The 25,431-nt window shown below is 33.1% G+C and overlaps 1 protein-coding gene across 12 annotated transcripts in view; it reads left to right on the top strand.

The window, feature by feature from the left end:
- The window catches only part of ROBO2 (roundabout guidance receptor 2), a 783,469-nt gene that overhangs the window by 711,872 nt on the left and 46,166 nt on the right, over positions 1-25,431 (top strand). For 6 of the 12 annotated variants that reach the window (XM_026700666.2, XM_087937503.1, XM_087937509.1 and 3 more), the window contains 5 exons: positions 6,534-6,765; positions 9,692-9,816; positions 12,901-13,072; positions 23,146-23,328; positions 25,295-25,321. In XM_026700666.2, coding sequence (XP_026556451.2) covers positions 6,534-6,765; positions 9,692-9,816; positions 12,901-13,072; positions 23,146-23,328; positions 25,295-25,321 — 739 coding nt within the window. The remainder of the gene's footprint in view (positions 1-6,533; positions 6,766-9,691; positions 9,817-12,900; positions 13,073-23,145; positions 23,329-25,294; positions 25,322-25,431) is intronic. The other 6 variants (XM_087937507.1, XM_087937512.1, XM_087937506.1 and 3 more) reach the window with 1 other exon arrangement.

Genomic DNA, 25,431 nt, shown 5'->3' with positions numbered 1-25,431 from the left:
CCACAACCCTACTTCAACCAATCCACCATCACCCAAGACTAGGCACGCATGCCCCTAACTACCTCAATTCCAACTACAGCTGGCCTTAAATGCAAGCTACTCAATGCAAGAAGCCTTGTGAATAAAATACCTGAATTTCTCCTCTTACTAAATATGGCAAAATTTGACATCATATTTGTCTGTGAAACATGGCTCAATGCATCTCTCCCTGACTCCATTACCATAGTAAGAGACTATCATGTTTACTGATCAGATCGTGAAATTCATAGAGGAGGTGGTGTTGCTATCTTCTATAAAAAGTCCTTACATCTAAAAAACATCCAAGTTACCCAGGAGCTTGCGCTTCCTGAGACCATCATCTGTGAACTATCGTTAAATATCACATTTTGATTTTTACTATGTTACAGAGCACTTGATTATGACATCAAACATGTAAACAAGCTAAATTCACGACTAACATGGGCAACATCCTGCCCAAACACTTTTATCTTTTTTGGTGACTTCAATCTACCTCATATTAACTGGACCCTAAACAAATGTGCAACTGAACCCATACATGCACCTTCTACAATGCTTTTACAAATCTGTGACTGGAACAACTAATAACCAACAATACTAGACTTAACAACTGCCTCGATCTCATCTTCTGCAATAGTTTGAATTTAATTTACGGAATACAAACTAAAGAACGCTTTTCCAACAGTGACCACAACATGATTGACTTTTGTCTCAACATACGCCCACACAAAAATCATCACAATGACGTATTCCCCAATTATAACTTCAAAGAAGGCAACTATGATCTTATAGACAACGATCTCTCATCCCTTGATTGGCAATCACTGGAGGCAGTTCTGTTGAAGACCATTACAACACATTTTTACTTGAAGTCAAAAGAGTCATCAAACTATATGTACAACAACAACTCCCCCCCCCCAAAAAAAAAACAGATTACCCAAAACAATAAGGAAACTTCAATCCAAAAAGAGATCATTCTGACAGAAAAACAAATCTGGTCACGTTGCCAACTTCAAAATACAAAAATGTATGCCACCAGATAAAGACTGAATGTACCAATTATCACATTAAACAAGAGGAAAACCTTCTACGCACCAATTCCACCTGCACTTTTTACAATTTTGTAAACAACAAACTAAAAGACTCAAGGTCCATCCCACCCATGATAGGACCTAATGATAAAGACTGCAACGATGACACCATTAAAGCCAACATCTTTAACATATTCTTTGGCTCAGTATTTGTAAACAGCAATGGACCATGCCCAGTATTTCCTAGCCGAACCACAGAAACTATAATGATCTAATACATATCGATTTTACAGAAGACAATGTTGAAAAAGCACTACGCAATCAAAAACCATCTCTATCTATTGGACCGGAATATGTGCCTACTTCTTAAAAAAGCTATCCACTGTCATAGCAGAACCTCTAAGCATAATCTTTGAAAAATCTTTCAGGACCAGCTCCTTGCCTAACCTATGGTCACAAGCCACGGTCATCCCCATCTTCAAAAAGGGAGACCCCAGCCTAGTTGAAAATTACAGACCAATCTCCTTATGCTGCGTCACCTGTAAAGTCATGGAATCAATTATTAACCAATCCATTATCCTCCACTTAGAGACAAACAACCTACTCTCTAATGAATATTTTGGTTTCAGAAAAAAACTATCCTGTAATCTGCAACTCTTACACTGCAAAAACATACGGACTACACAACTCGATCAGGGCAAAACAATAGACTCAATCTACATAGACTTCTCAATCTACATAGACTTCTAGCCTTTCATTCAGTGGTACACGACAAACTACTCCTAAAACTAAAATCTTATGGTATCTCTGGACACCTGCATAACTGGATAGAAGCATTCCTGTCAAACAGACAACAAATGGTCAAAACTGGGAGTGCCCTATGAAATTCTGTACCTGTCAATAGTGGTGTCCCCCAAGGCAGTGTTTTAGGACCAACTTTCTTCATACTCTACATAAATGACCTCTGTGATCACATTAAGAGCAACTGCGTTCTCTTCGCTGATGATGTAAAGCTGTTCAATACCACAGACAATACTGCTACCCTTCAACAAGACCTTGACTATGTATCAGAATGGTCAAACAAATGGCAACTTCAAATTTCAACAAATAAATGCTCTGTATTACATATTGGCAAAAAAAAAAAAAATCAGAAAATAAAATACAAGCTGAATTGTCAAGACCTTGTTGATGATCCAAGCTCTGTAAAGGACCTTGGGATACTCATCTCTAATGATCTAAGTGCTAGAGCCCACTGTAAGTACATAGCCAAAAAGGCATTAAGAGTTATTAACCTAATCCTACGTAGCTTTTTCTCTGGTAATATCACACTACTAACTAGAGCATACAAAACATTTGCTAGACCAATACTCAAATACAGCTCATCAGACTGGAACCCACATTACGTATCTGATATTAACACAGTTGAGAAAGTCCAGAAATATTTCACAAGGAGTGTTCTCCACTTCTCTACTCATTGTAGAATACCTTATGCCACCAGACTTGAAATTCTAGACCTAGAAAACCTTGAATTACACCATCTTCTGTCTGATCTAAGTATGGTATATAAAATCATACATTGCAATGACTTACTTGTCAATGAATACTTCAGCTTCAACCATAACAACACAAGAGCACACAATAGATACAAACTCAAGGTTAACCGCACCAAGCTTGATTGCAGGAAATACGACTTCAGCAGCAGAGTGGTCAATGTCTGCAATACTTTACCTGACTCTGTGGTTTCTTCCCCAAACCCCAAAAACTTTAACCTTAGACTGTCTACTATTGACCTCACCCCTTTCCTAAGAGGTCTGTAGGGGGTGTGAATAAGCGCACCAACGTGCCTACCATCTCTGTCCTATTGTTTCTTTTATTTTTCTTATATGTACCCATTTCATGTATTCATAACTATGTATATACTTATACCTATTATCTTGTACGCGATTGACAAATCAAAATAAATAGATAGATAGATAGATAGATAGATAGATAGATAGATAGATAGATAGATAGATAGATAGATAGATGGAATGGAAAATCTTAAGTTCTAATGTTTCTCAACTTTGGCAACTTTAAGGTGCATGGGCTTCAATTCCCAGAATTCCCCAGGCCACATGAAGTTCACCCATCTTAAACTTGCAAAGACTGAAAAATGCTGATCAATAGATAGGGATTTTTCCATTCTTCTTTTATTGGTTCCTACTTACTTATGAGCAATCATAATGTAAAATCCCCATACCGAACACACCCTGGCGTTTTGGGCCTGGAAGGCCTTCTGTATCACCTTGGAAATCAAAATGGGGCACACGGGGGGACTCCTGGGAGGGAAGGGGTACGGTAGGCAAGGCCAGCCAGATGTGGAATTAGCTGGTTCTCCAAACTGGGCAAAAAGTTAACCGGTTCATCCAAACTAGTGCAAACCATCTGAATCCCACCTCTCGGCCAGTCCCTCTCTCTCTCAGCTGAACCCACCTCTCAGGGTTATTGATGTACGGAAAATATGTATATTAATTGCTTTCAATTATTTATTAATAAAGACAGGATAAAAATATGTACATTTAAAAATATATTAAACTGGATTTGTACAATCAGTTATTTTTCCTCCAGGCTCTCTATTGGGAGAAAAAACATTTGACCACTGGCTCAAAATTGACCACAGGTCTATCTTCTGTTTCTTATCCAAACAATTCGCTCCCTCACCATTTGTTAGTTAGCTACAGATTATGGCTCTAAACGGTGTTAAATATTAATAGCATTATTATAGTATTAATACGCTTTTGTAATCTTTTATCAAAACTAACTGCAGGTCATTCTCTTGACTCTTTATAGTAGATTGGGGGTGTACGCAACAGTTATACCTGGAATCATTTATCTTAACCTGCTTCTCTACAGATTTTTAACAGTATAGGTTTATGATTTGGCCTATACACACAGAAAATTTACAGGTAATTAGTAATTCATCCCAACATTACTGGTATAGTTCAGCTTGAGGATGACTTACTTCTACTGAATATTAATTCTGCTTGAAAGATAAGAGATTTCTTAATGGCCAACACTATGCTCATTGCTCCTAATTCTGGTCACCATTATTTAGCAGTCTTGACATCTACTTTTTCCTCTCATTTAAATTTTAAATTTTATTTTCATAGGTAAAATTTATATTGGTCTTCCAGTTTCACAGGCAAAAATGCATGGCTATATTCTTCCTTCAAGATGATGAAATATGGATCTTTTCATTTTTAATTTTGTCACTCAGCTAGATTTTCATTCATATAAAGAAAACTTTTAATTCCATTGATTGATTGATTGGTTGGTTGGTTGGTTGATTATCTTGTCATTTTTTATTTTTAGATATCATAAATTTACCACATAAATATATTATTGCAACATACAAGATTAGTATAGTTCTTAAAAGATTTGCCATATTAATTTTGAAAGCATAATTATAAAATTTAACCATCTTATCAAATATTTGTCTTTTACAAATATTTTATTACTTCTGCTCTTATTATTCCAATTATGGCACTGATTGCTCACAGTTTCTTGTAAGAAGATCATTCTCTCTAAATGCACACACACACAAATTCTGATAGAATTGTAGCCTTTTCCTTGGAAATATTGGATTTCATAGACATATCATGATAGATTTGGGGCCTTTTGAAAGATCTGTAAAACATTGTCAAGGAACTGTACTTTGACATGGGAGGCTCTATTCCATTTAGAAAAAAGACAGTTTGATTCATACCAGTAAATGAATGCAAGTTATGATCAACATCAATACAGCATCAACCACATCCACCTTTGACCACAATCTTTTCTTTATTTGTGATCAGGGAGGTTGTCTTAACCTTTTCATATGATCAGTTTCCTTTCAAAAATTTTATTCTATTTCCAGATTTCACTCTAGCAAAAAATAACAGGTACTCATAAATGTCAGTATTGATTCTAATGATTTATTGACTGCACCTCTTTTGGATGTGATCTGAAATATAATTTTGCAGTATGTGCCATTATTACCCATCATATATTTGGAGTATGCTCATGAGTTTAAGTAGTGATTTTGACAATTTTTTCTTTTCTAATTTTCTTGCTTTTCTCATTGAGATGGGTTTTATGTTCTAAAACTATGTGTAAGGACCAGTCTCTCCCCCCTGCAAAAAAAAAAGTATACTCTTGAAAACTTTGTATTTCAAAAGGAATCTTTTATTGAAGAGGGGTAAAAGCAAGTCAAAATTCAAAGCAGAATCTGAGGTCCCTCAGGGCACGAAACTAGGATAAAGGAAATTAGAAACTCCTCCCAACAGTCCAATGCAGAGGTGGTATTCAATAGGTTCTGACCAGTTCTGGAGAACCGGTAGTGGAAATTTTGAGTAGTTCAGAAAACTTGCAAATACCGCCTCTGACTGGAGATTTTACAGTATGCTTCCCCTGCCATGCCCACCAAGCCACGCCCACAGAACAGGAAGTAAAAAAAATTGAATTCCACCACTGGTCCAATGTGGAGTCCACCAATCCGCAGGTGTGAAGGTGTTACTATACCAGCATCTCTGAGAAAACAGAGAAGAAAAGTTTCTCAGAGCTATCTTCCAGTGCTGCAATCCACATGGCCCCTTCTTCCTTAGCATTTCCCCAAGAGATGAGAATTTTCAAGGCATTTGTGGTGCCAGGCAATGATTATAAATCATGTAAAAGGTTGTACAAATGACAAGGTAAGAAATAGGACACTTAGGCTACATAGAAAAGAAAAGAACTAAATGTATCAAATCTACTCCTCCCCCTTTCTTCCATCGGAGAATGGCAGATACATGGATCTGACACGTTGGTATTAAAATGTATTTCTTTGTCTCAATACTTCCTGGTTTTTTACTCATAATTTCATCATTCCCAATGTCCCATTATAGATATAACTCTATAAGTAATTGTATTACCCAAGCACAAGCTGGTATGTCTTTTGGAAGAGAGGTTTTTTTCCCCTGAAAGATAAGCTTTGTATTATATGTATGAAAAAAAATGGATTGTTTGCCTGGAATTCTGGGACTTCATGACCCCATTGGTTATTTGTGAATACAGTGACTCAACTTTTCAATGACTCACCAGCTTGTCTCATAACGTGCTTATTCTGGCAGGTATAGTTTCAGACTGTTGCGTTGAGGGTAGTGAAATGAGGGAAAGCCACATCAGAAAAATGAGCAGTAGAGGCACATTAGATACACACACACGTGCGCACATGCACCTACCCATGTCCTCACTTATAAAACATTGCTAGATACATTTTTTCCTGTTGATCATGCACAAGCAAGTTGATCATATTTATGATCATTTGGAGAACCATAGTTATAAGAAAGCAACTATTTTTCTTAAAAAGGAACCAGAAAGAAGTACATTATACAGTTAAAAACATATTGCGAATAACAACTCAGAGGAATTGAGTTAAATTTATTTCTTTCATTTATGGTAGGACCATTTCTGTTAATTTTATTACAGGTTGATCGCCAGTCACAGTTTATTCAGGGTTATAGAGTTATGTATCGACAGACATCAGGCCTGACTTCCCCTTCTGCATGGCAGACTATGGAAGTTAACGTCCCCACAGAACGGAGTACTATCCTTATCAATTTGAAAAAGGGGGTTACATATGATATCAAAGTTCGTCCATATTTCAATGAATTTCAAGGGATGGACAGTGAATCAAAATCTGCACGTACCACTGAGGAAGGTAAGAAAATTATGAAAATAATAATTATATGTTTGCAATTATTGAGTGTCCTATGCTACAGCAAATATGCATAAAGTTTTGCACAAGCAAAAACAATATTTTCTTCACAGTGTGTATCTACAATAGACAAAGCAGTCAACTTTGTTAGTAATTTAAAAGAGACCCGTATTTGGTTTTACACTTCAGCAATGTCTCAGTACCTATTTGCCAATCCTTTTTTTTATGATAGCCTAGGAGGCTTGAGTTGAGAGAACACATATTTTTCTGAGCGTCACAACTGCCATTTGATCCCAGGTAAATAAAACAAATGAGCAGATTACCTAGAATAGTCAAGGGGGTAGACTGACCCAGATTGGATCTTGCAACATTATCCTGGGACATGTATAATTTCCTCCATTCGGGGTAGATAACGTTCTTTATGAAGAAAAACTTCAGTTAGTCATATTAAAAATTGATTAACATATATGATTAAACAATCATTATGAAAATGTGGATAAATATTAAAGTTTATAATTGGAATAAAATTAATTAACAATAGAATCAGGACTGATATTAAATTATTTCTTAGATATTTGTATCTTACCAGTTTCAGGGGTACAAATATGACAACAATCACTATAATGCTTAAGATTGTTTTAAAATGAAGTATAGATCTATACCAAAATAAGTGTATCTGGGAAGAAGTTTATTCCTAGTTAATTTTGGACAGTGATAAATATTCTTTAATTCCTGCAGACAATACCTCAAAATGATAAACATAGAAATACTATATAAAGGTTTGGGCATATATGGTTATTTTTATCTTCCTCATCTGTTCTTTGGCAACTAAACAATTGGGTGAGGGCTAAGGGGATATTCTGTTTAATTCACAGAAAAGATACTTTTTTTTTTACTAATGATATTGTGTGAAGAAATAGCAGAGGGTAGAATAAGTACTGTTCCATGGTTATTTACAGAATAATTGTTTAGTTTGTCACAAAAACTATCAGTATCTTTCTTTTCTTTTGTTTTATAAATATTGGTTGTCTACTTTTAGTTTTTTCTTGCTTTCCTGCTTTGTCCAACTGTCAACTGACTCTTTTTAATTTTTTCTAAGTTGTTTTATCTTGGTTGCCTATTTTATAAGAAAGTGATCTGTACTTAACCCTTTGCTTACATCTTATGTAACAGATTTCTTTATCATCACAAAATTTGTAACTACTGTATCAGTTGTAATATCTGGATGAAATAGTTTGAATGCCAATTCTTAAAAGAAAAGGAGATGTCTTTGTAATCCTGATGACAACTTTATGTCAAGAGTACAAATAGATCTAATCTGGATGCCTTCAGATTAGGATTTATTTGCACACCTACAGGCTCTCTGTGTGTTCAGATATACCTAATCCTACACAAGAAGCAGAGAAAAATATAACTTAATAATGATCAAAAAAATTGAAGACTATAATGTTTTTTAAATGTATTTATTTTCTTCTGTTTTCTGTATTAGCTCTTATTAAAAATAAAAACAAAAAGAATTTTTTTGTTATTCTAAATCTGTATGTTATTTGAAGAGTTGCTCCATTTTTATTGTAACTGCTATTTTCCAGATGAGTAAAGCAGTAATTGTGCGTCATTGTAGAGCAAAGCTTTTTAGGAATCTTTATGTATAGATATGTTACACTCGTAGTCTGTAGCTGTTGTGATATTAATGTAACCTTCAGCCATTCTGCTTCTGGGTGTCTCCTTCATTACCACAAAAGTCTATAACAAATTGTACTGTCAACAGTTAAATGTCAGGTGTTGTTGTTTTTTAAAAAATAAAAGCTTGCAGTATATCTATATGCATAGTAGCCTATTTACAGACTTACATTTTTTTTTAAAAAAGGAACCTTTGTTAAATTAAAAAAAAATCTTTTAATTATCTTTGTAATTATCTTCAATTTATATTTTCAGGCAAAACTTCAAGATTTGTAAGGTTCATTTTTCAGACAAAAAGAGCAGTCTTTTTATAAACATCTCATTTTATAATATCACCCATGTGTTTTTTGGAAGTACTTTTAATATAAAATGTTGAATAACAATTTTGAAGATATTTTACAAAATTGTTAGTTTTAGTACATTTCTGTCAGCAAAACAAATATCTCAAAATACTCCCCCAATTCCAAGTAAACCCAATTTTAGAATAAATGCTTCCTGTGAAGCCTATCCTGCCTAATGATTTTAAAACAATTGGCCTCTGGCTCTGTGAAAATAATAAATGGAATTCTGTTTTGTTCCACCTGAAAAATATGAGTAGTGATTTGACCATTTTCATATCTGGGGAAAGGAGCTGAGCAATGGAATAATTGACCTGTCAAGAAGTAGGCATGGTAATACCTACAAACTAGTAGCAAGGGAAATGAGAAGGAAGTTTTCAAATGACGGTTTTCATTGAAATCCATTTAATAACAGCAACACTTGCCTAGGAAGTATTTTAATTTATACTGAGATAACTGTTACTATACTACTATGATGGTACAGATCAAGGTTGAACTGTTAGGTATTACTTATGGGTGAATACAAAGAAGTATGCAAATCACATTAATTAATATGATTTGTATTTCTGTGTCTGCATCTTAACTACTTTGTTTGAATAGCAGGTAGATTAATCTTTTGTCCCAAAGTTATTCAGTATTCCTTGACCATAAGGCATGCAATCTGGGGTTCTTTTATTTTTATTTCACTGTTGGAGTTTTATCTAAACATCTGATTTGTACTTCTGCAAATCTTCATGTTCTACCAAGCCAACGTAGCTGGTTTCCTTTCAGAGCCATACTTCATTCTGAATTTGGAATAACAAGTCTTTGAATAGTTCTGTGCAAGTCCATAGCTTTAAGTTAGTTATTTTAACACCAATTGTGTACATATCACCATGTCTCTTTTTTCTATTTGTCCCATTCTTTTATAGCCCCTAGTGCTCCTCCACAATCTGTTACAGTTCTGACTGTTGGAAACCACAATAGCACCAGTATCAGTATTTCTTGGGATCCACCTCCTCCAGATCACCAAAATGGAATCATTCAAGAATATAAGGTGAGAGTAAAATGCAGGATAAAAAGAATACCTAATATTGTCCATTATTTCTTCAAATAATAATAATATGTGAGTTCCAATATCAGTAATACTAATATTCCTGTATTTCAGATATGCTTTTCCAGGCAGTATTCTATCTCTTCCTTCCTCCTTCTTCTCCTCCTCCTCCTTCTTCCTTTTTTGCACCAAAGCAAAACAAAAAACAAAAACATTTATTCCTTCTTCTTAGTACTGGAATTTTTACCTACACAGTTAAATAAGAAATTAAGACTATAAGTGGAAAAAAACACCTTTTGGGGAATCTCTTATTTTATGACATCCTATTGTACAACTGTGCTATTTGTAGTATAGGTTGGGAAATAAAATATAAAGTTCCAGTGATCATAATGGGTTCTAAAATATCTGGTCATTCTTATTAACAATAAAAAGCAATAATTCTTGGGTTAAACCGGGGATTTGTACCTTTTGATAAATTTAGGGAACCTAAGGGTGTCTTTTGCTAGTTATCCCTCAGTGTACTTTCTGCCTATATGTCAGCTTCAGGAAATAGACCAATTAAGTCCACTTACTGTCTTCTGGCATACCCAACAGTACATGTTCAAATATATTAAATACATTTAGTGGCAGCACAAGTTAGCTTTATTTAATAAAGGAAAATAATCCCCCCTCATATTTGTGTGTGTGTGTATATATATTGGGAGGGGGGGCCTTTGAGTCAGCCTTGACTCCTGGCAACTGCAGGTTTTGGGGAAGGTTTTTTAAAGAATGGTTTGCCATTGCATCCTTTCTAGAGGTGAGGGAAAGTGACTGGCCAAGGTTTCCCAGCAGAAAAATATAAATGGGTATCATCAGTGTGATTTGAACAGAATTACAACATTATTTTTTCATTGTTTTTATGAAAATCTGAGTTTTGCCTCTATCAACCCCCCCCCCCCAATTTTGAGAATAATCACTTTATAATTTATATTATATTGTTACTTTAGGGTATGTATAGAACATATCTATCTTCCAAAGGAGCCAGGTAGAGTATGGTGAAGCCCTTGAGTGGCAGGAGTTATATGAAATGACACCCTATCTACTTCATTAGAGTTTACAATGTAAATGAAGCATAGTTATATTACAAGATTTGCCAGAAACCATATAAAAGTAGATATAGGATAGGAATGTTTTATATAATTGTTTTAATTAATTATATAAAATAACCTGCAAGTTGATGCCTATTATTTATATTACATGAAATAATTTTGTTTTGAATGTATCTATTTATGATGAGATTGATGTTTACCATGTCATTTTTCTCCAGAAATGCATTAATTGTTACATCTTATCAATCTATTCACTGGTTTAATTAACATGAGTGTTGGTGGTTTACAATGTGTAACAGGATATATAGTTTGCCATGTTCAGATTAGAACTAAATTGCATGTAATTTGAGGCCCAGATAAGATTATGTTGCTTGAGATTCTGGACAGAACAAATTATATGGGGACTGTCATTGCTATATTTAATTATATGTGATTTACATCAATCTATTCTGGAAAATGATCAATGCCCAGGTCTTTTCACAGTAGTAGCATTTTTTTTAATTTATAGCTTATAGAAACTGATGCTTTCAATGAAATGCTAACAGTATAGGATTCCTTTTTTTTCTATGTGTATTGTTATTTGTGCATGTATTAATAGTGTTCTTATTTTGAAATGTTTTGACTTGGACTTAGACCATAAATAGAGAGGTGTACAGGGTAAAATATAAAATAATAATTTAATAATGTAAGACAAACATAGATAATTTTTATGAAACTAAAATATATATTGATCACTCCTGATTCAACATAGGAAAGCGACTGTTATTTCATACTGAGGTCTAAATTGCCATGTGGTTTTTCAGCACTCTTTTTACCGTGAAACTATTCTTCATCTGTACAGATGCTTAAACAAACACATTTTTATTTCCTCTGAGAAAAGAATAGACTGCTACAATATTATATTTGTCTTTCATATTTGACAATATCACAGATCTGTTAGAGCTCAGGAAGTTCCTAATGCTGCTTTATGAACATGATTTTTTCCAGTTACAAACTTCAGTATAACTTAGTAAAAATATTTTTTTTTCTTTAGAATCCTACTGTCTTGGAAATCAAACTGATTGTGACTAGTTCACTGAAAAATCAAACAGAAATTAGTTATTCCCCTAAATACATGTAAGGTGTGCAATCAAAATTGTTTTCAGTTCAAGACATTGTTTGTTAATTATGAACAACATTGACAGACTATGAGTCTCCTTTGTTCAGAGAGTACAGATTGAAGACTAGAAATCTCAGGCAACAAAATTAACTTTACATGGTGTTTTAAGATACAAGGTCCTGGGCCAACTATCATATGCAGAGTACAACATAATGCAGCCACAAAACTAGGTACCTTCGTATCCAAACCAGAATATGAATGATTTCCTTACAGTACTGTTGTTGTTGTTGTTGTTGTTGTTACTATTAGTGGAAATTTTAGATTTGAGGAGTAAATCTGAATTCTCTGGTAGATTATCTCTAATATTTCATAATTTAAAATAATTGAAAAGGGGCTATTTTGCATTTTTAATGCAATGCAATGATTAAATTGCTTTTTAAAAAGCACTTTATATCTACAGGACACGGACACACAGACAAATATATATTAAAAAGGAAAACAAAAACTAACACCTTTTAATTTAAACTAATAATCTATGTACTATAGATTAAGGATGAAAACCCTTAGTAATAAAATGTAAGAGTCCATAGCATGTAACATTTTATCACCCTATAACTATTATTTTAGAATACATTGGGTGAAGATAATGTATCCTTTTAAAGTGAAATTAATTATTCCTGTAAAGATATAGCTTATAGGGTATGGGTTTTATTTTGTTCTGTTTTGATATCAAATCATCTCTTCAATAACTTTCCAAAATAAATCATTCCCTTTTGCAATATACATTATGCTTTAATGAGAGAGAAAACAGGCTACATCCAGATAGAAATTATTCCTGTTTTCTTAAGCAGAAGTTAAATGTTACTTTGTCATATTTTGTCAAATACCTCTGTATTCCAGATATGGTGCTTGGGTAATGAAACAAAATTTCATATCAACAAGACTGTTGATGCAGCTATCCGGTCTGTAATTATCGGAGGCCTATATCCAGGGATTCAGTACAGAGTGGAAGTTGCAGCAAGTACCAGTGCTGGCACTGGAGTTAAAAGTGAACCACAACCTATAATAATTGGTAAGTGAATACCTGTGTCCTGCCACTCTGTTTCATGTAATTACATTTTGCTATGTCTTCCATGAATCCTGATGTCTTCCATGAATCCTGTTTGCTATGTCTTCCATGAATGTAAGATACAGCAATGGTTGGATATTTTCTATTTAGAATTTTTTTCTAAAACTAAAACAGAGAAGTGCCTGTATTACTAAAATATATTACAAACATCAATTGTGTGAAAATAACATTGCATTATGAATTTTTCACTTCACCAGTTTGATAGATTTATAGAATAGCTAACAAAATCTTTCTCTTCTGTCTGTTTTGATTACTACATTATTTTCTTATGCTGCTGGTGCTCAAGGCCATGTTTAAAGAATGTTATCTGAGCATTTGAGGTTTACTGTTTATCAATTATTCTGAGCAGATGGTCTCTTCTGTTTTCTGCCAAAATACAAGGAGGTTTGAATCCAGATAAAGGGAAAAACTGGTAAATACAATGTCTTTCTTTTAAAGTATTGTTTTTGTTAATCATACCGAATTAATTCCATGATCTGAGGCAAGCCTAAAAGCTTGCCTTAGAAAGTTTCCAATTATATACAATAGTGCTTAAAAGTTTGTGAGCCAATTTTAATTTTTGGTATTTCTACATTACCCAAAATGTGATTGTTATCCACACATATCCTAAAAGTAGATTTTAAAAACCCAGTTAAACATATGAGTCAAAAACTTTACACCTGTTCATTTTTAATTGAGAAGAATAATCCAAAGCAACTTCTTTTGTGTGGCAAAAATATATGAACCTTTGTTTCAGTAACTGGTCTGCACCCACACCCACCCCATCAACTTAGGCAGCAATATGTTCAAGTAATATTTTGATAGCTGTTGGTCTATCTTGCACATCAATTTAGAGGGATTTTAAGAACAGCTTCAACTCAGAGGTGCTTCTGGGCTTCCTTTCATAAACTATCCACTTCAATGTTTCAATAGCATTTCTTTAGGTTCGTAGTCAATACTCTGATGTGACCATTCCAAAGTATTAGTTTCTTATGCTTTAACCCTTCTTTGTATGATTTGGATGATTGCAGTTCTCATGCTGTATGACCCACTTTCTCTTGAAGTTCACTTCACTAGTATTTCCCTGTAGAATTCAGAATTCATAGTTCCATCTATGATGGTAAGCTATTCTGGCCCAAAGGCCAAAATGCATAGGCTCAAACCATGATGCTGTCACTGCCATGTTTCAAAGATTGGATTTGCTTCTTGTGCTGGAATGCAGTGATTACTGTTTTCATTTAAGTCAGAAAGTTCTATTTTGGTCTCATTCTCTTCCAGAACATTCTTCCAATTGTTTTCTAGCTTATCCACCAGTCTTTTGCAAACTGGATGGGAAACAATATCCTTTTTGAGGAGTAGTGGCTTTCTCTTGGAGCCCTACCATATCAACCCATCATTATCCAGTACTCTCCTGGTAATAATCTCACTTAATCCTAACATTATTAATGCAAAAGAGACCAGTTGTTTCTTAGATGTTACCCTGGGAATTTTTTGAAAAAAATTGGCTGGTTGACCATACTTGAGGAAGGGGGAAATGTTGCTGAATTATCTCCATTTATACAATTTGCCTGACAGTGAGTTAGTGGAGTTCAAACAATTTGGAAATACCTTTTTAACCCTTTCCAACTTGATTAGCATCAATAATTGTTTTTTGTAGATCCTCAGAAATCTTTGTTCAAGGATGACATATTTTCATATACCTGACTTGTGTAGATCAGATTTTGATAGGAATACTCAGAATTTTATTCTTTAAATAAGACAGTTGATTATCATCCCATTTATTGAAACACTTTAATTTTCTCTTCAAGTGAACTGATAATCCTAGAGGTTTGGTCATATATTTTTGGCACGCAGAAATATGCAGCTTTATATAATTTTCTTCAATAAATAAAAGAACCAATATAATGTTTTGTTCATTTGTTTAATTGGATTCTCTTTATCCAGGATTTATGTGAAGAACAAGTCACATTTCAGGTCAATATGAAGAAATATGCAGAAATATTGAAAATTCAAAAGATTTCCTAAATTTTTAAGCACCATTTATCAAAAAATGAAACAAAATAAGTAACAAGAGAAAATACACAAAATAATTTCAGTTGCATGCTAGATTATGTAGACCACAATCCACAAGACTTGTATAAGAGCCAGTGTGAATATTAATCTGAGTAGGGATGCTGAGTGCTTGGACAGAAGCACCCTGAAGAACCAGTTACCAAGCTGGTGAGATGTTTGTGGCATTGGGTAATAGTTGGTGGTGTTGTCTTGGAGGAAAAGAACACCGAATAGAAGCTTACTTCTTAAAGAAAACAATTTTAGTGTGTTATATGAGTTCTATGTTCTAGTCCCTGTGTTTGACCCCAATGACTTATAATTGGGTCATCGGTGATCCTGGATTTCGGTTGTTGTTATTGGATGCCAAATTAGTCTATTTTAAAGCATTCCTCAACTGTGATCCAATATTGAATGAGAAGGTTAACCTGGCATGAATTTCTAATATCTGGCCATACATGTGACACAATTCACAATCCCAAGGCAAAATGGTAGAGTTGCTATAATCATATAAAAGAGCTATTGTCTTTCAGAGGTGCAGCTGCACTAATAACTGGTTATGAGAATCTTCTGGAGAGCATAAGCTCTAGGGATCCTAAGTCTCCCTTTATTCAATTATAGTGGACTATTTTAATTGGATATCCAATTTTCCCTTTTTGGTGGAAGGTTGTAGAGAATATGGCCAATTGCAGATCCAGGGAGTACTGGTCAAAATTATCTATACTCTTTTCAGGATTCAGACAATAATATAATACTGAAGAAAGCACCAACTGCATTTCTTGATGGCCTCTGGAGAGACTGCAAGGGTGAGGATTCTTCAATCCTGGCCTCCCTTCATCTCTCAGTAGTCTTTGATATCATCCAATACAGTATCCTTCTGGACTGGCTTCATGGGCTAGAGGTGGGAGACACAGTGTTGTAGTAGTTCTTTTTCCTTTATACTGGTTAGTTTATTTTTATTGAAAAAAGTTCTAGCTCTGGAACTGTAGTATCTCTAGACCTATTTAACATCTACCTGAAACCACTTGGTGAACTCATCCATCAGCATGTGTTCCAGTATCTGTAGTATGCTAATAAAACTTATTTATACATCTCACTAGGCTTTCCACATAATGCGTAAGGTATTGCATTGCAGATATTCTGTTGCCCATCTAACCTCTCACCAATATCCCCATAAAAAGAATTATGCAATTAAAACATGTAGGTAAATCATAATCAGAAATACAACCCTTCCACAGGCTTTTCCGTACACAGAATTCCAAGTTTGGTGATGCAACCATGTGTTTAAAGATTTAAAGAAAGCCAGTAAATTCAAGCTGATCTTATATCTGGATGGAAGAAGTTCCAAAGAAGTGTAGGCACTATGACAGAAAAGGCTATCTTCCTGGGCCCTGCCTACTGACATTCCCTATTAGATGGGATCCAAAGCATGTCTCTCCTTCTGATGGGATATTTAGATATGCAATAGGAGAGACGTGATCCTTTCAATAATACTGACTGTACATTGTAGTTATAAGGATAGAGAATGTTCTTGGTTTTGGCTTAACTCCCAGAACACCAAATTATGTGTTTAGGTTCCCCATTTCTGGATTTGCATTCTTCCTGGCAGAACTGACGACCAATTGGGTCTTTTTTTTTATTCTTTACCTATAAAAGCAAGTGGCAGCAAAAGCCAAGAGAGACTTTATACAAATCCTTCTAGATAAAGTATAGTTGGACCATATAATTCTTGAAACAATTATTTATTCCTAGTAACTAATAATAAAACCCAAATCCAAAAGATGACTACATTGGGAGCTAAAACTATACTGTGAGCTAGAGATTCATTCAAATAACATAGTGCTCAGTTCCTTTCTAAACATGAGAGTTGGGACCAACTCTATTTATGGAAACAGTATATTTCAAAATTGGGGCGGGGGGATAATTGCAAGGTGATAAAGGCATGAGTTACTGTTTCAAGAGCTATTTAGTCCAGGTACAGCCATAAAGTACACAGTGGGACAAAAGCTTCTAATGACAAACTCTACCTGCTATTTACCTAGCAGGATCTTCAGATAACAGATGAATTATTTTGGGGAGAGCACAATCCCATCAAGAACAATACTCTCAAGATAGATCTATCTTATTATCAAACAACTATTTCTTCTTGGTAGGATTCAATCTAAATTTAGTTGTCTCCATCCAGTTCCTTATTGCCTTCAGCCACCATTCAAAACTTTAGCATGTGAAGCTCAGCCTGAACTCATGATATATGGTACTGTTCTGCTGAATATGAAAAAAGAAAGCTAGACAAAAGTACATTTTAAAAATGAATACATCAAAGAGAAATAGAAAAGTCATATGCAGTTCTGATTCTTCCATATCTCTTTGAATCCTCACCATGTCACTGGTGAGTTTGAATAAAGAGGAATGACAGTTTGGCAAAGATTGCAAACATTTTAGCATTTCTCACTAAAAGTACAGGGTATGGCAGGGTAATTTACAAGCTATTTTAGATGTTTTCAACCCAGAATTTAAATAGTTTAGGAAACAGAAAGGCTAGTAAATGTGAAAATCTTTTTTCTAGAAGAAATGTGATAGGAAATATGGGAGAGTTACCAATAGGATAGGGTAGGGTAGGATAGGATAGGATAGGATAGGATATGATAGGATAGGATAGGATAGGATAGGATAGAAAGAATAGAATAGAATAGAATAGAATAGAATAGAATAGAATAGAATAGAATAGAATAGAACAGAACAGAGTTGGAAGGGACCTTGGAAGTCTTCTAGTGAACCCCCTGCTTAGGCAGGAAATGCTATAGCATTTCAGATAAATTGTTATCCAAGCTCTTCTTTAAAACTTCCAGTATTGGAGCATTTACAACTTCTGGAGGCAAGTCATTCTACTGATTAATTGTTCTAACTCTCAGGAAATTTCTCCTTAGTTTTATTTTTCTTCTCTCCTTGATTAGTTTCACCCATTGCTTCTTATCCTGCCCTCAAGTGCTTTGGAAAATACAACTGAAAATACAATGTTTTGTGAATAGATAGGTTTGCTAACAAGGATTGCCAATCCCTTCCATAAATAAAATTATAACAGAAGGACCTTAATCTGAAAGCATTTAGAAGCATTAGACTACTAAAGTAGATGTCAAACATAACAAACAATATAATTGATTCTTAATAGGGTAAAATAGACCCATTCAAAGTAGCAATCAAGGTGGAAAAAAGTGAGAATGCATTTTCTTTAAATACAGTGAGAATACTGCCTATGGTTTTGTTATAAGGGTCTTTTTCTCCCCGTAACAATTGTGCAGATTCCTATGGTTGGCGTAATAATTTGAGAAACAGCTGTAAATTTTCACAATTATAAGTACAATAAAACTTGAAGTGTTTAATTAATTTTTGGTCCAGCAAGTTAGTTTTATTCTTCATTACTGTCCAATATATTTCATTATATTTTAGTCTACAGAAACAATGAAGCGTTACAGGTCAGATACATCCCTCATCTGTATTCTAATTAACTAACCTGACAGTACTGATTCAAAAACAACTGGAGTAAATGAAGTAATTTAGTGATACATGATTTCACTTTTTCTCATTTTTCCTACACATGGATCTGTATTTTATGTTTATGATTAAATCTAACAAAAACTAATTCTAAATTAATTAATGTGTTTTTCTCCAAAACCAAACACATTAATATTGTTGACCTTAACTAGAAATATGCATCCAGGTTCACTTATTTTCATCCTCTAAAATCACAAAGCAATGTTATTCTGTCATTTAAATGAATATCTAATTTTGTGCATGTAAGTGCAAGGCTCAAAGGACAGAACAGTTTTACAGACTACTAAATTAAAAGTACATTGATATAATTGGGACTTTATCCTTTCTAAGGATATGTCATAAACTTTAGAGCTTTCTGAAAATTGCCTTGAGAATTTTCTACCCATTCAGCCCATTAAATAGCAGAGGATTCTGAATTTGCAGGTGATGGTGTTTGTAAAGTGAGTTGCATAAATGGAATAGCATAACTTTCTGTCTCAAGTCCAGCATGGATGTAGACCATTTTTTTTAAAGTAACTAAAAATAAAATTAAGATTATTTTAAAACATAGCCACTGGTCAACAGGCTGACAGAAGAATATATCCTTCAGTATGAACAGCTATGCATTGTTTTTCACTTCTACCCTTCTGTTTGAGTTCAAGAATTTATTTTGCTCTTACATAGTATAGTTATCGAGAGTTGGATAGTTGCATCACTAAAAAGTTTGGGAACAGTTCAATAGCTTTACAGTGGTAAATTAATATTTGAAAGTCTACGGCATCCAAGTAGTGCCATTTAATTTGAGATAAGTTGCTTATTTAGTTTTTAACTTGGAAATTAGCAAATTGCCCTTTAGCATTGAGAAGCAGCAAAAAAATCCCCTAAATATCCTACATATAGTATAGTTCCATGTCTATATAAACCACGGAAGGAAAAGGCATAAGATTATTACAGCCCCCTGCTACTGAAATGTAATCTCTAAATTACTTATAATATATGCTTTAGATTCATATTTAAAGTATTTTTCATTTAAAAGGTGATTTTTACATCTTTCTTGTAGGATTTAGCCAGAGGATCCATGCTTACCATAATATATTTATTTTTGAAGTATGAGCTAGAAAGTAGAAACCCACCATATTTTTCATTATATCATTCTAATGATATAATCATTAGAAAAAAATACTTAAAGGGTGAATTTCATACTTATCTACCTATCCCAATGATCAAAAACTTTTAAAACATTGTCATTAAATCAGAATGTTTCTTTATTTTAAATTACCAGAAACTGGCTCATTTTATATAGTCTATTGGTCTAATATGTTTTTTAAAACATATTCCATTTAAAGAAGTTGTGATTTCTGTATTTTGCTGATTTAGGCTATACATTACTAAATGCAGAAAATTCAGTAAAGCACTTCAAAAGATACTTATAGAAGGAGGAAAACAAACAATACTGTTATTGCAGAATAATGTCCCTATTTTCCAAACCCTTCTTTGTAAATCACGTTGGCATGCATTATAATATACTACAGGATGGGATTGGGTGGGATGGTAAAATAATGTCCAAATTGGAATTACTTTATAGCAGCAAAAGTTTCTTCTTGAATTAGGCAGCTACAATTTAAAACGTGGTTTAAAAATGTTGACATAAAGAAGCAGATTTTTTCTGAAATAAAACTAATACTACAACAGCTATTCATTTACAGAAAATAATTTTCTTTCTCTGCTCCAGCACTGAAATAGAATTTGGAAATATCTAGTCTTTATCATTATTTGCATCCAGTTTAACAAATAATCTTATTTTTGTTTATTTAAGATTAGAACCAATATGCTGACATGACATGGTATGGCTTTATTAGAAATAAACTTCAAATTTTAATAAATTTGAAAATGATATGGTTTTCAAAGCAAGACAAATGAAAATGATATTTGAATTGTTTGAAATTTGATCATAGCTTTCACATATATTCTATAGCTTAGCTTTTGAGAAAAGAAATTTTATTAAGAAAAAATATTTTAAGAAAAAGCAATATAATGAATTATTTAATGAATTTAAGAATCTAAGAGCTTGAATACATATGTATTTTAATAAATTATGAGTTTATATTCATTTCATCATCAAGGAAGCAAATTCCTTTAAAATGATACAATTACGCCTTTTTTCAACATACAGAATTTATTTGTACAGGAAATGGCTTATTTGGGGATTAGACAATTTAATGATTACAAAATTGACCATGTTCAGTGGCAGACTGGAAAGGAGCCTAATTCTGCTGAGCCATTCAAACAGCAAATTAATCCTATTAACCAAAATGTAGCCTATATACTTTGTAATTTACTTGCTAATGACTTTTAGACTGGGTGTTCATTATATGAAGATTTTTTTCCAGTAAATGGGAAGAAATTAGTCATCTCTAGAGATTTTGTGATTTCCAAAACAAGATAAATAAAACCGTGCTTTGTAATAGAAGCTATTTGTGTTATTCATTATATAAAAATAGTTATATAACATTACTAAATAATAGTTTAGATAGATAAATTACTTTTAAATTTTAAATGTGTGCAATTACAATAATGTAAAAGTTTTATATATTCTGTTTTTATTTATGATTTCACCATTATTCATAAAAAGCTAATGAATCAATATGTGGAGGGTTAAATGTTGGTATCCCATCTATGCATATATATCACCCAACAGTAGATATGATGGATTATATTAAATAGAAGATGCCAATAATCTGCAAAATTATTGTTTAGTGGATTTCCATACAATTTCTACAACATACAGAGTTTCAGAGGCTGTGAAGCAGTACCTATCAATTTATATAATTGCCTATCTCACATGAATAAAGTAAAATACAAAAAAAATACAAAAAATAAACCATATCACATATATTATAAAACTGCCATCCACTTATCTAATAGATGGTTCATATTATACATTTGGGCACCAGGTTCAGTCCCAATATCAACTTTTCAGGGCCAAAAGGCCAACATGTTCCTGGATAGACTAATGTGGATGGGATGATGTTTTTTATCAGCCAACATTCCTTAACTGATGGTTAAGTAAGTGCCTCCTGCTGGATCAGGTAGAACAAGTAAAAACAACTAAAGAGAAACATTTCTATAAGTAATGCTGTTCAAAGCCACAAAAGGTTTTAGAAGTGATTACCACATCTTGAATTGAACCTGGAAACCTACTTGAAGCCAACGCAACTCACAAAATAGTATTGTCTCATACACTGAATAACAGCACTATTAACTGTCTGTACTGCTACATTCTGCACCAGAGGAAGCTTCCTAATGGCTTTAAAGGGCTGCCCCTATGTATTGTGGTAATCCAATCTACAGTGGAGAATATGAGCATAGAAGTGACTGTGAGCAGGGACCCTAGTTCAGAATATTCCATAAACATGATCTCTATTTTGCTCATAGTAGATAAGGTAGGTACAACATACATTTACATTACTATAAGGTGGTTTTTTTAAAAAAATATCTTAAATACTTTATTTCAACATTATTAAACTGGATGGCTTTGGTTCAATTACTCTCTCATCCCAATCCACTTCACAGGGTTGCTCTTGTGGGGAAAACAGGAGGAGGAAGGAATATTATGTATGTTTGCCATTTTGAGTTACTTATAAAGTAAATAAAAATCTAATAAATAAATAAACCCATAAAAGTGCTTCTTCATAGTATCCAGGTTGCAAAATAAAATTAGTGGTTATTTTGGTAAGAATTTCAGTAATATAAAACTGATATGAATGTATACCTTTAAATATCTCTAGAAGAAAAACAGTTAAATTGTTTTCTATCCTTGTTTTTAGTTAATTTGGGAAATTTTTGTTCTTTTTTCCCTAATAATGCATCTGTTTTAAAATTTGTCTTAGTGAGAATTTTATAGAAACTTCTTATATTTTTGACAATATTTATGTCCCATCCCAATTTTACCCGATACTTTTGTCAAAAAACAAGCTGCAACAGGGAAATTTAGAATAAGAGAGTTAAAACAGCCACAAATCAAAATATCAATGAAGGACTACAACTGGAACTTGAATTTCAACTGAGTCACAAAATTGAGTATATCTTTACATTTCACTTTGCACTTGCTCAGAACAAAGAAAAATTATTATAATATTTATTAAATTTATATCCTGCCTTTTCCTTAGGAATTCAAGATTGTATACATAACATTCTGCCCTCCAATTTTTGCCCACAGTAGCTATCATCTGGAGCTAAAATGTAGCATCTGAAATGGAACCAGAACCACGGCTTTCCAGTCTTAGGTCAACTCATTAATTCCAAATTGTGTCAATTTTCATGGGTTATATAAAAATAGTCTGCTATTATATATATTATTATTATTATTATTATTATTATTATTATTATTATTATTATTATTATTATTATTATTATTATTATTATATTTATTTAGTCCAATTATTTATGTTATCCAGGAGGGCGTAATGAAGTCATCATCACTGAAAACAACAATAGCATAACAGAACAAATTACAGATGTTGTCAAGCAACCTGCCTTTATTGCTGGAATTGGTGGTGCTTGCTGGGTTATACTCATGGGTTTCAGTATCTGGCTCTATTGGCGCAGAAAGAAGAGAAAGGGCCTTAGCAATTATGCAGGTAAGAACAATAGTTTACAATAAATATTCAGCAGGAATATATCTAGTTCACAGAATAAGGAGTTGAGTATATTGAATGTTGTTTATTATGCTGTAAAAGAACAAGAATATGAAAAGCTTTAAGTGCATTGCTCTGCATCATATTTCATCATTGCTACCAGAAAGCTGTCTAATATTCACATAATAAGTACATCTGATATAAGAAGCCCAAGAACTTTAGATACACCTTTTTCCCTAAGTGAAAGACAAATTCAGCAGGCTTATTTATTTATCTATTTGCTAAAGTAAAGAAGGATAAAATAAATAAAGCTGAACTGATAAGCTCAGGTTACTAAAGATCAACTCATTATATCATCATTATTTTCAATCATTTAATCATAACCAAATTAATTGATATGGAGACAATATGTCTTTGTTATGTGATTTCACTTTCCACCATAAATGAATAAAAGAGGCTCAGTACATTCAAATCCTGTCCTAATTTGTGTTCATTAAGTCATGATAACTGAGTTAGAGTCTATCTAACTTTGTTTGATAATACTGGATATATTGTAAATAAATATTTACTTACTTCTGATAAAACAGTATAAAACACTGGGGGCATTCAAGTGCATGACACATTTTTCTATTCATGAAAGAAATAAAAATGCATAAGGATAAATTTTGGAATCTCTTCTTGTGTGTTTTTCTATTATTTTGGATAACATAAGGTTTTGCTTCCATGGTATGAAGGCAATGTAAAAATGCCAAAATGTGTACCTTAGAAAGTTGATTTACATTAAAATACTTTTTTTTACATGGGCCCTGTGGACATCAACTTAATCAACTTAGTTCACAACTGAACTGAAATCAGTATAAAGCAAAAGACCTTTAATATCCTTCATGCTGCCTTCTGGATTAAGACTGGTGTGAAGCAAGAATATTAATATTGCATATTCCACTGCAGCTAAATAAGAAGGCTGTGAATTTCTGTACAATTTCAATGACATTATTTTTGAAGAAAAGTATTATTCATGTTCTATTTGAAAAACCCTGGCTGTGTGCTATTCAGATCAGATTTTAGACTTGTTATTTTTTTCTTAATGATTACATACATTGAACATTTATGGTTATAATTTTAAAAGCAATGTTTGGTTTGGAGATTTTTATTTTCCCTTTTCCTTATAATAAATATAGCATTTTCAACTTTCTCTGTTTTTAAGGAAGTAGTTAAATTTTGTTCAAAAATTATATCACTAAGCTCACTGGCAATACTGGTAGCTTTGTTTTATTATCCAGAATGATTAAATAACCATTTTTTACATATTTAAGGGAAGGGTAATAGATTTGCTGCTTTATTTAGACATTTAGAAACATCAGATGTGCTAAATACATACTTCAAATTTCATTATTTAATTGCTTGACATCTCAGCATGTTTCTACAAATAGCTTTGTAACATCTAACAATTTGTAGGTTTACCATATATGGAAAATATATACCCAGAATAAATATCTTTTAAAGGATGCAAAAAAATTGGTTCCTTGCTGGCAAACACATACTTTTAGTCAGCATAAAACCATTATCAAAAACATAACACCTATAGAATTTCTCTTCCAATATTTATGTACATGTTATTAAATCCTGTAACACTTTAAAGTGTGTCATATTGTACACACTTGTATATTTATTGTTAAATGTTGCATTTGCCTGATAATGAAAATTTATAATCAATTACATTTGAAAGCAAAACATAGCATTATATGCTGCCAGCTTGCATGTCCATGTAACTACTTCATATAAATATAAAAAACCCATGCATTTATGATCAATCCTTTATTATGGGCTGCTACTAATGCTTAAATATGAATTGCTATAATTTGAGCTTGATTTTAAAACATGTAAAATTTATTTTTGAAAGACAGCCATGCCCTGTGATTGGCGTTGCTTAAGAGTTTTATAACTCACAATGTATTTTCTTGTTTTGCAGTCCAGTCCTTCACCTTCACCCCTGCAGGTACTGTCCGTTAGTTCTCTTTCCCCAGGACCATACAAATGAATCTATTATAATTATTCAATTTATAAAAGAATTAAAAATTCACATGCAAGAATTAGCATTCTGTCATA

This window comes from Pseudonaja textilis, chromosome 7 (assembly GCF_049901715.1).
Source record: "Pseudonaja textilis isolate UNSWEBS1 chromosome 7, rPseTex1.2, whole genome shotgun sequence".
Classification (NCBI taxonomy): Eukaryota; Metazoa; Chordata; class Lepidosauria; order Squamata; family Elapidae; genus Pseudonaja; species Pseudonaja textilis.
Note: the sequence above shows the minus strand (reverse complement) of the source record. Positions and strands in the feature narration are given on the sequence as shown.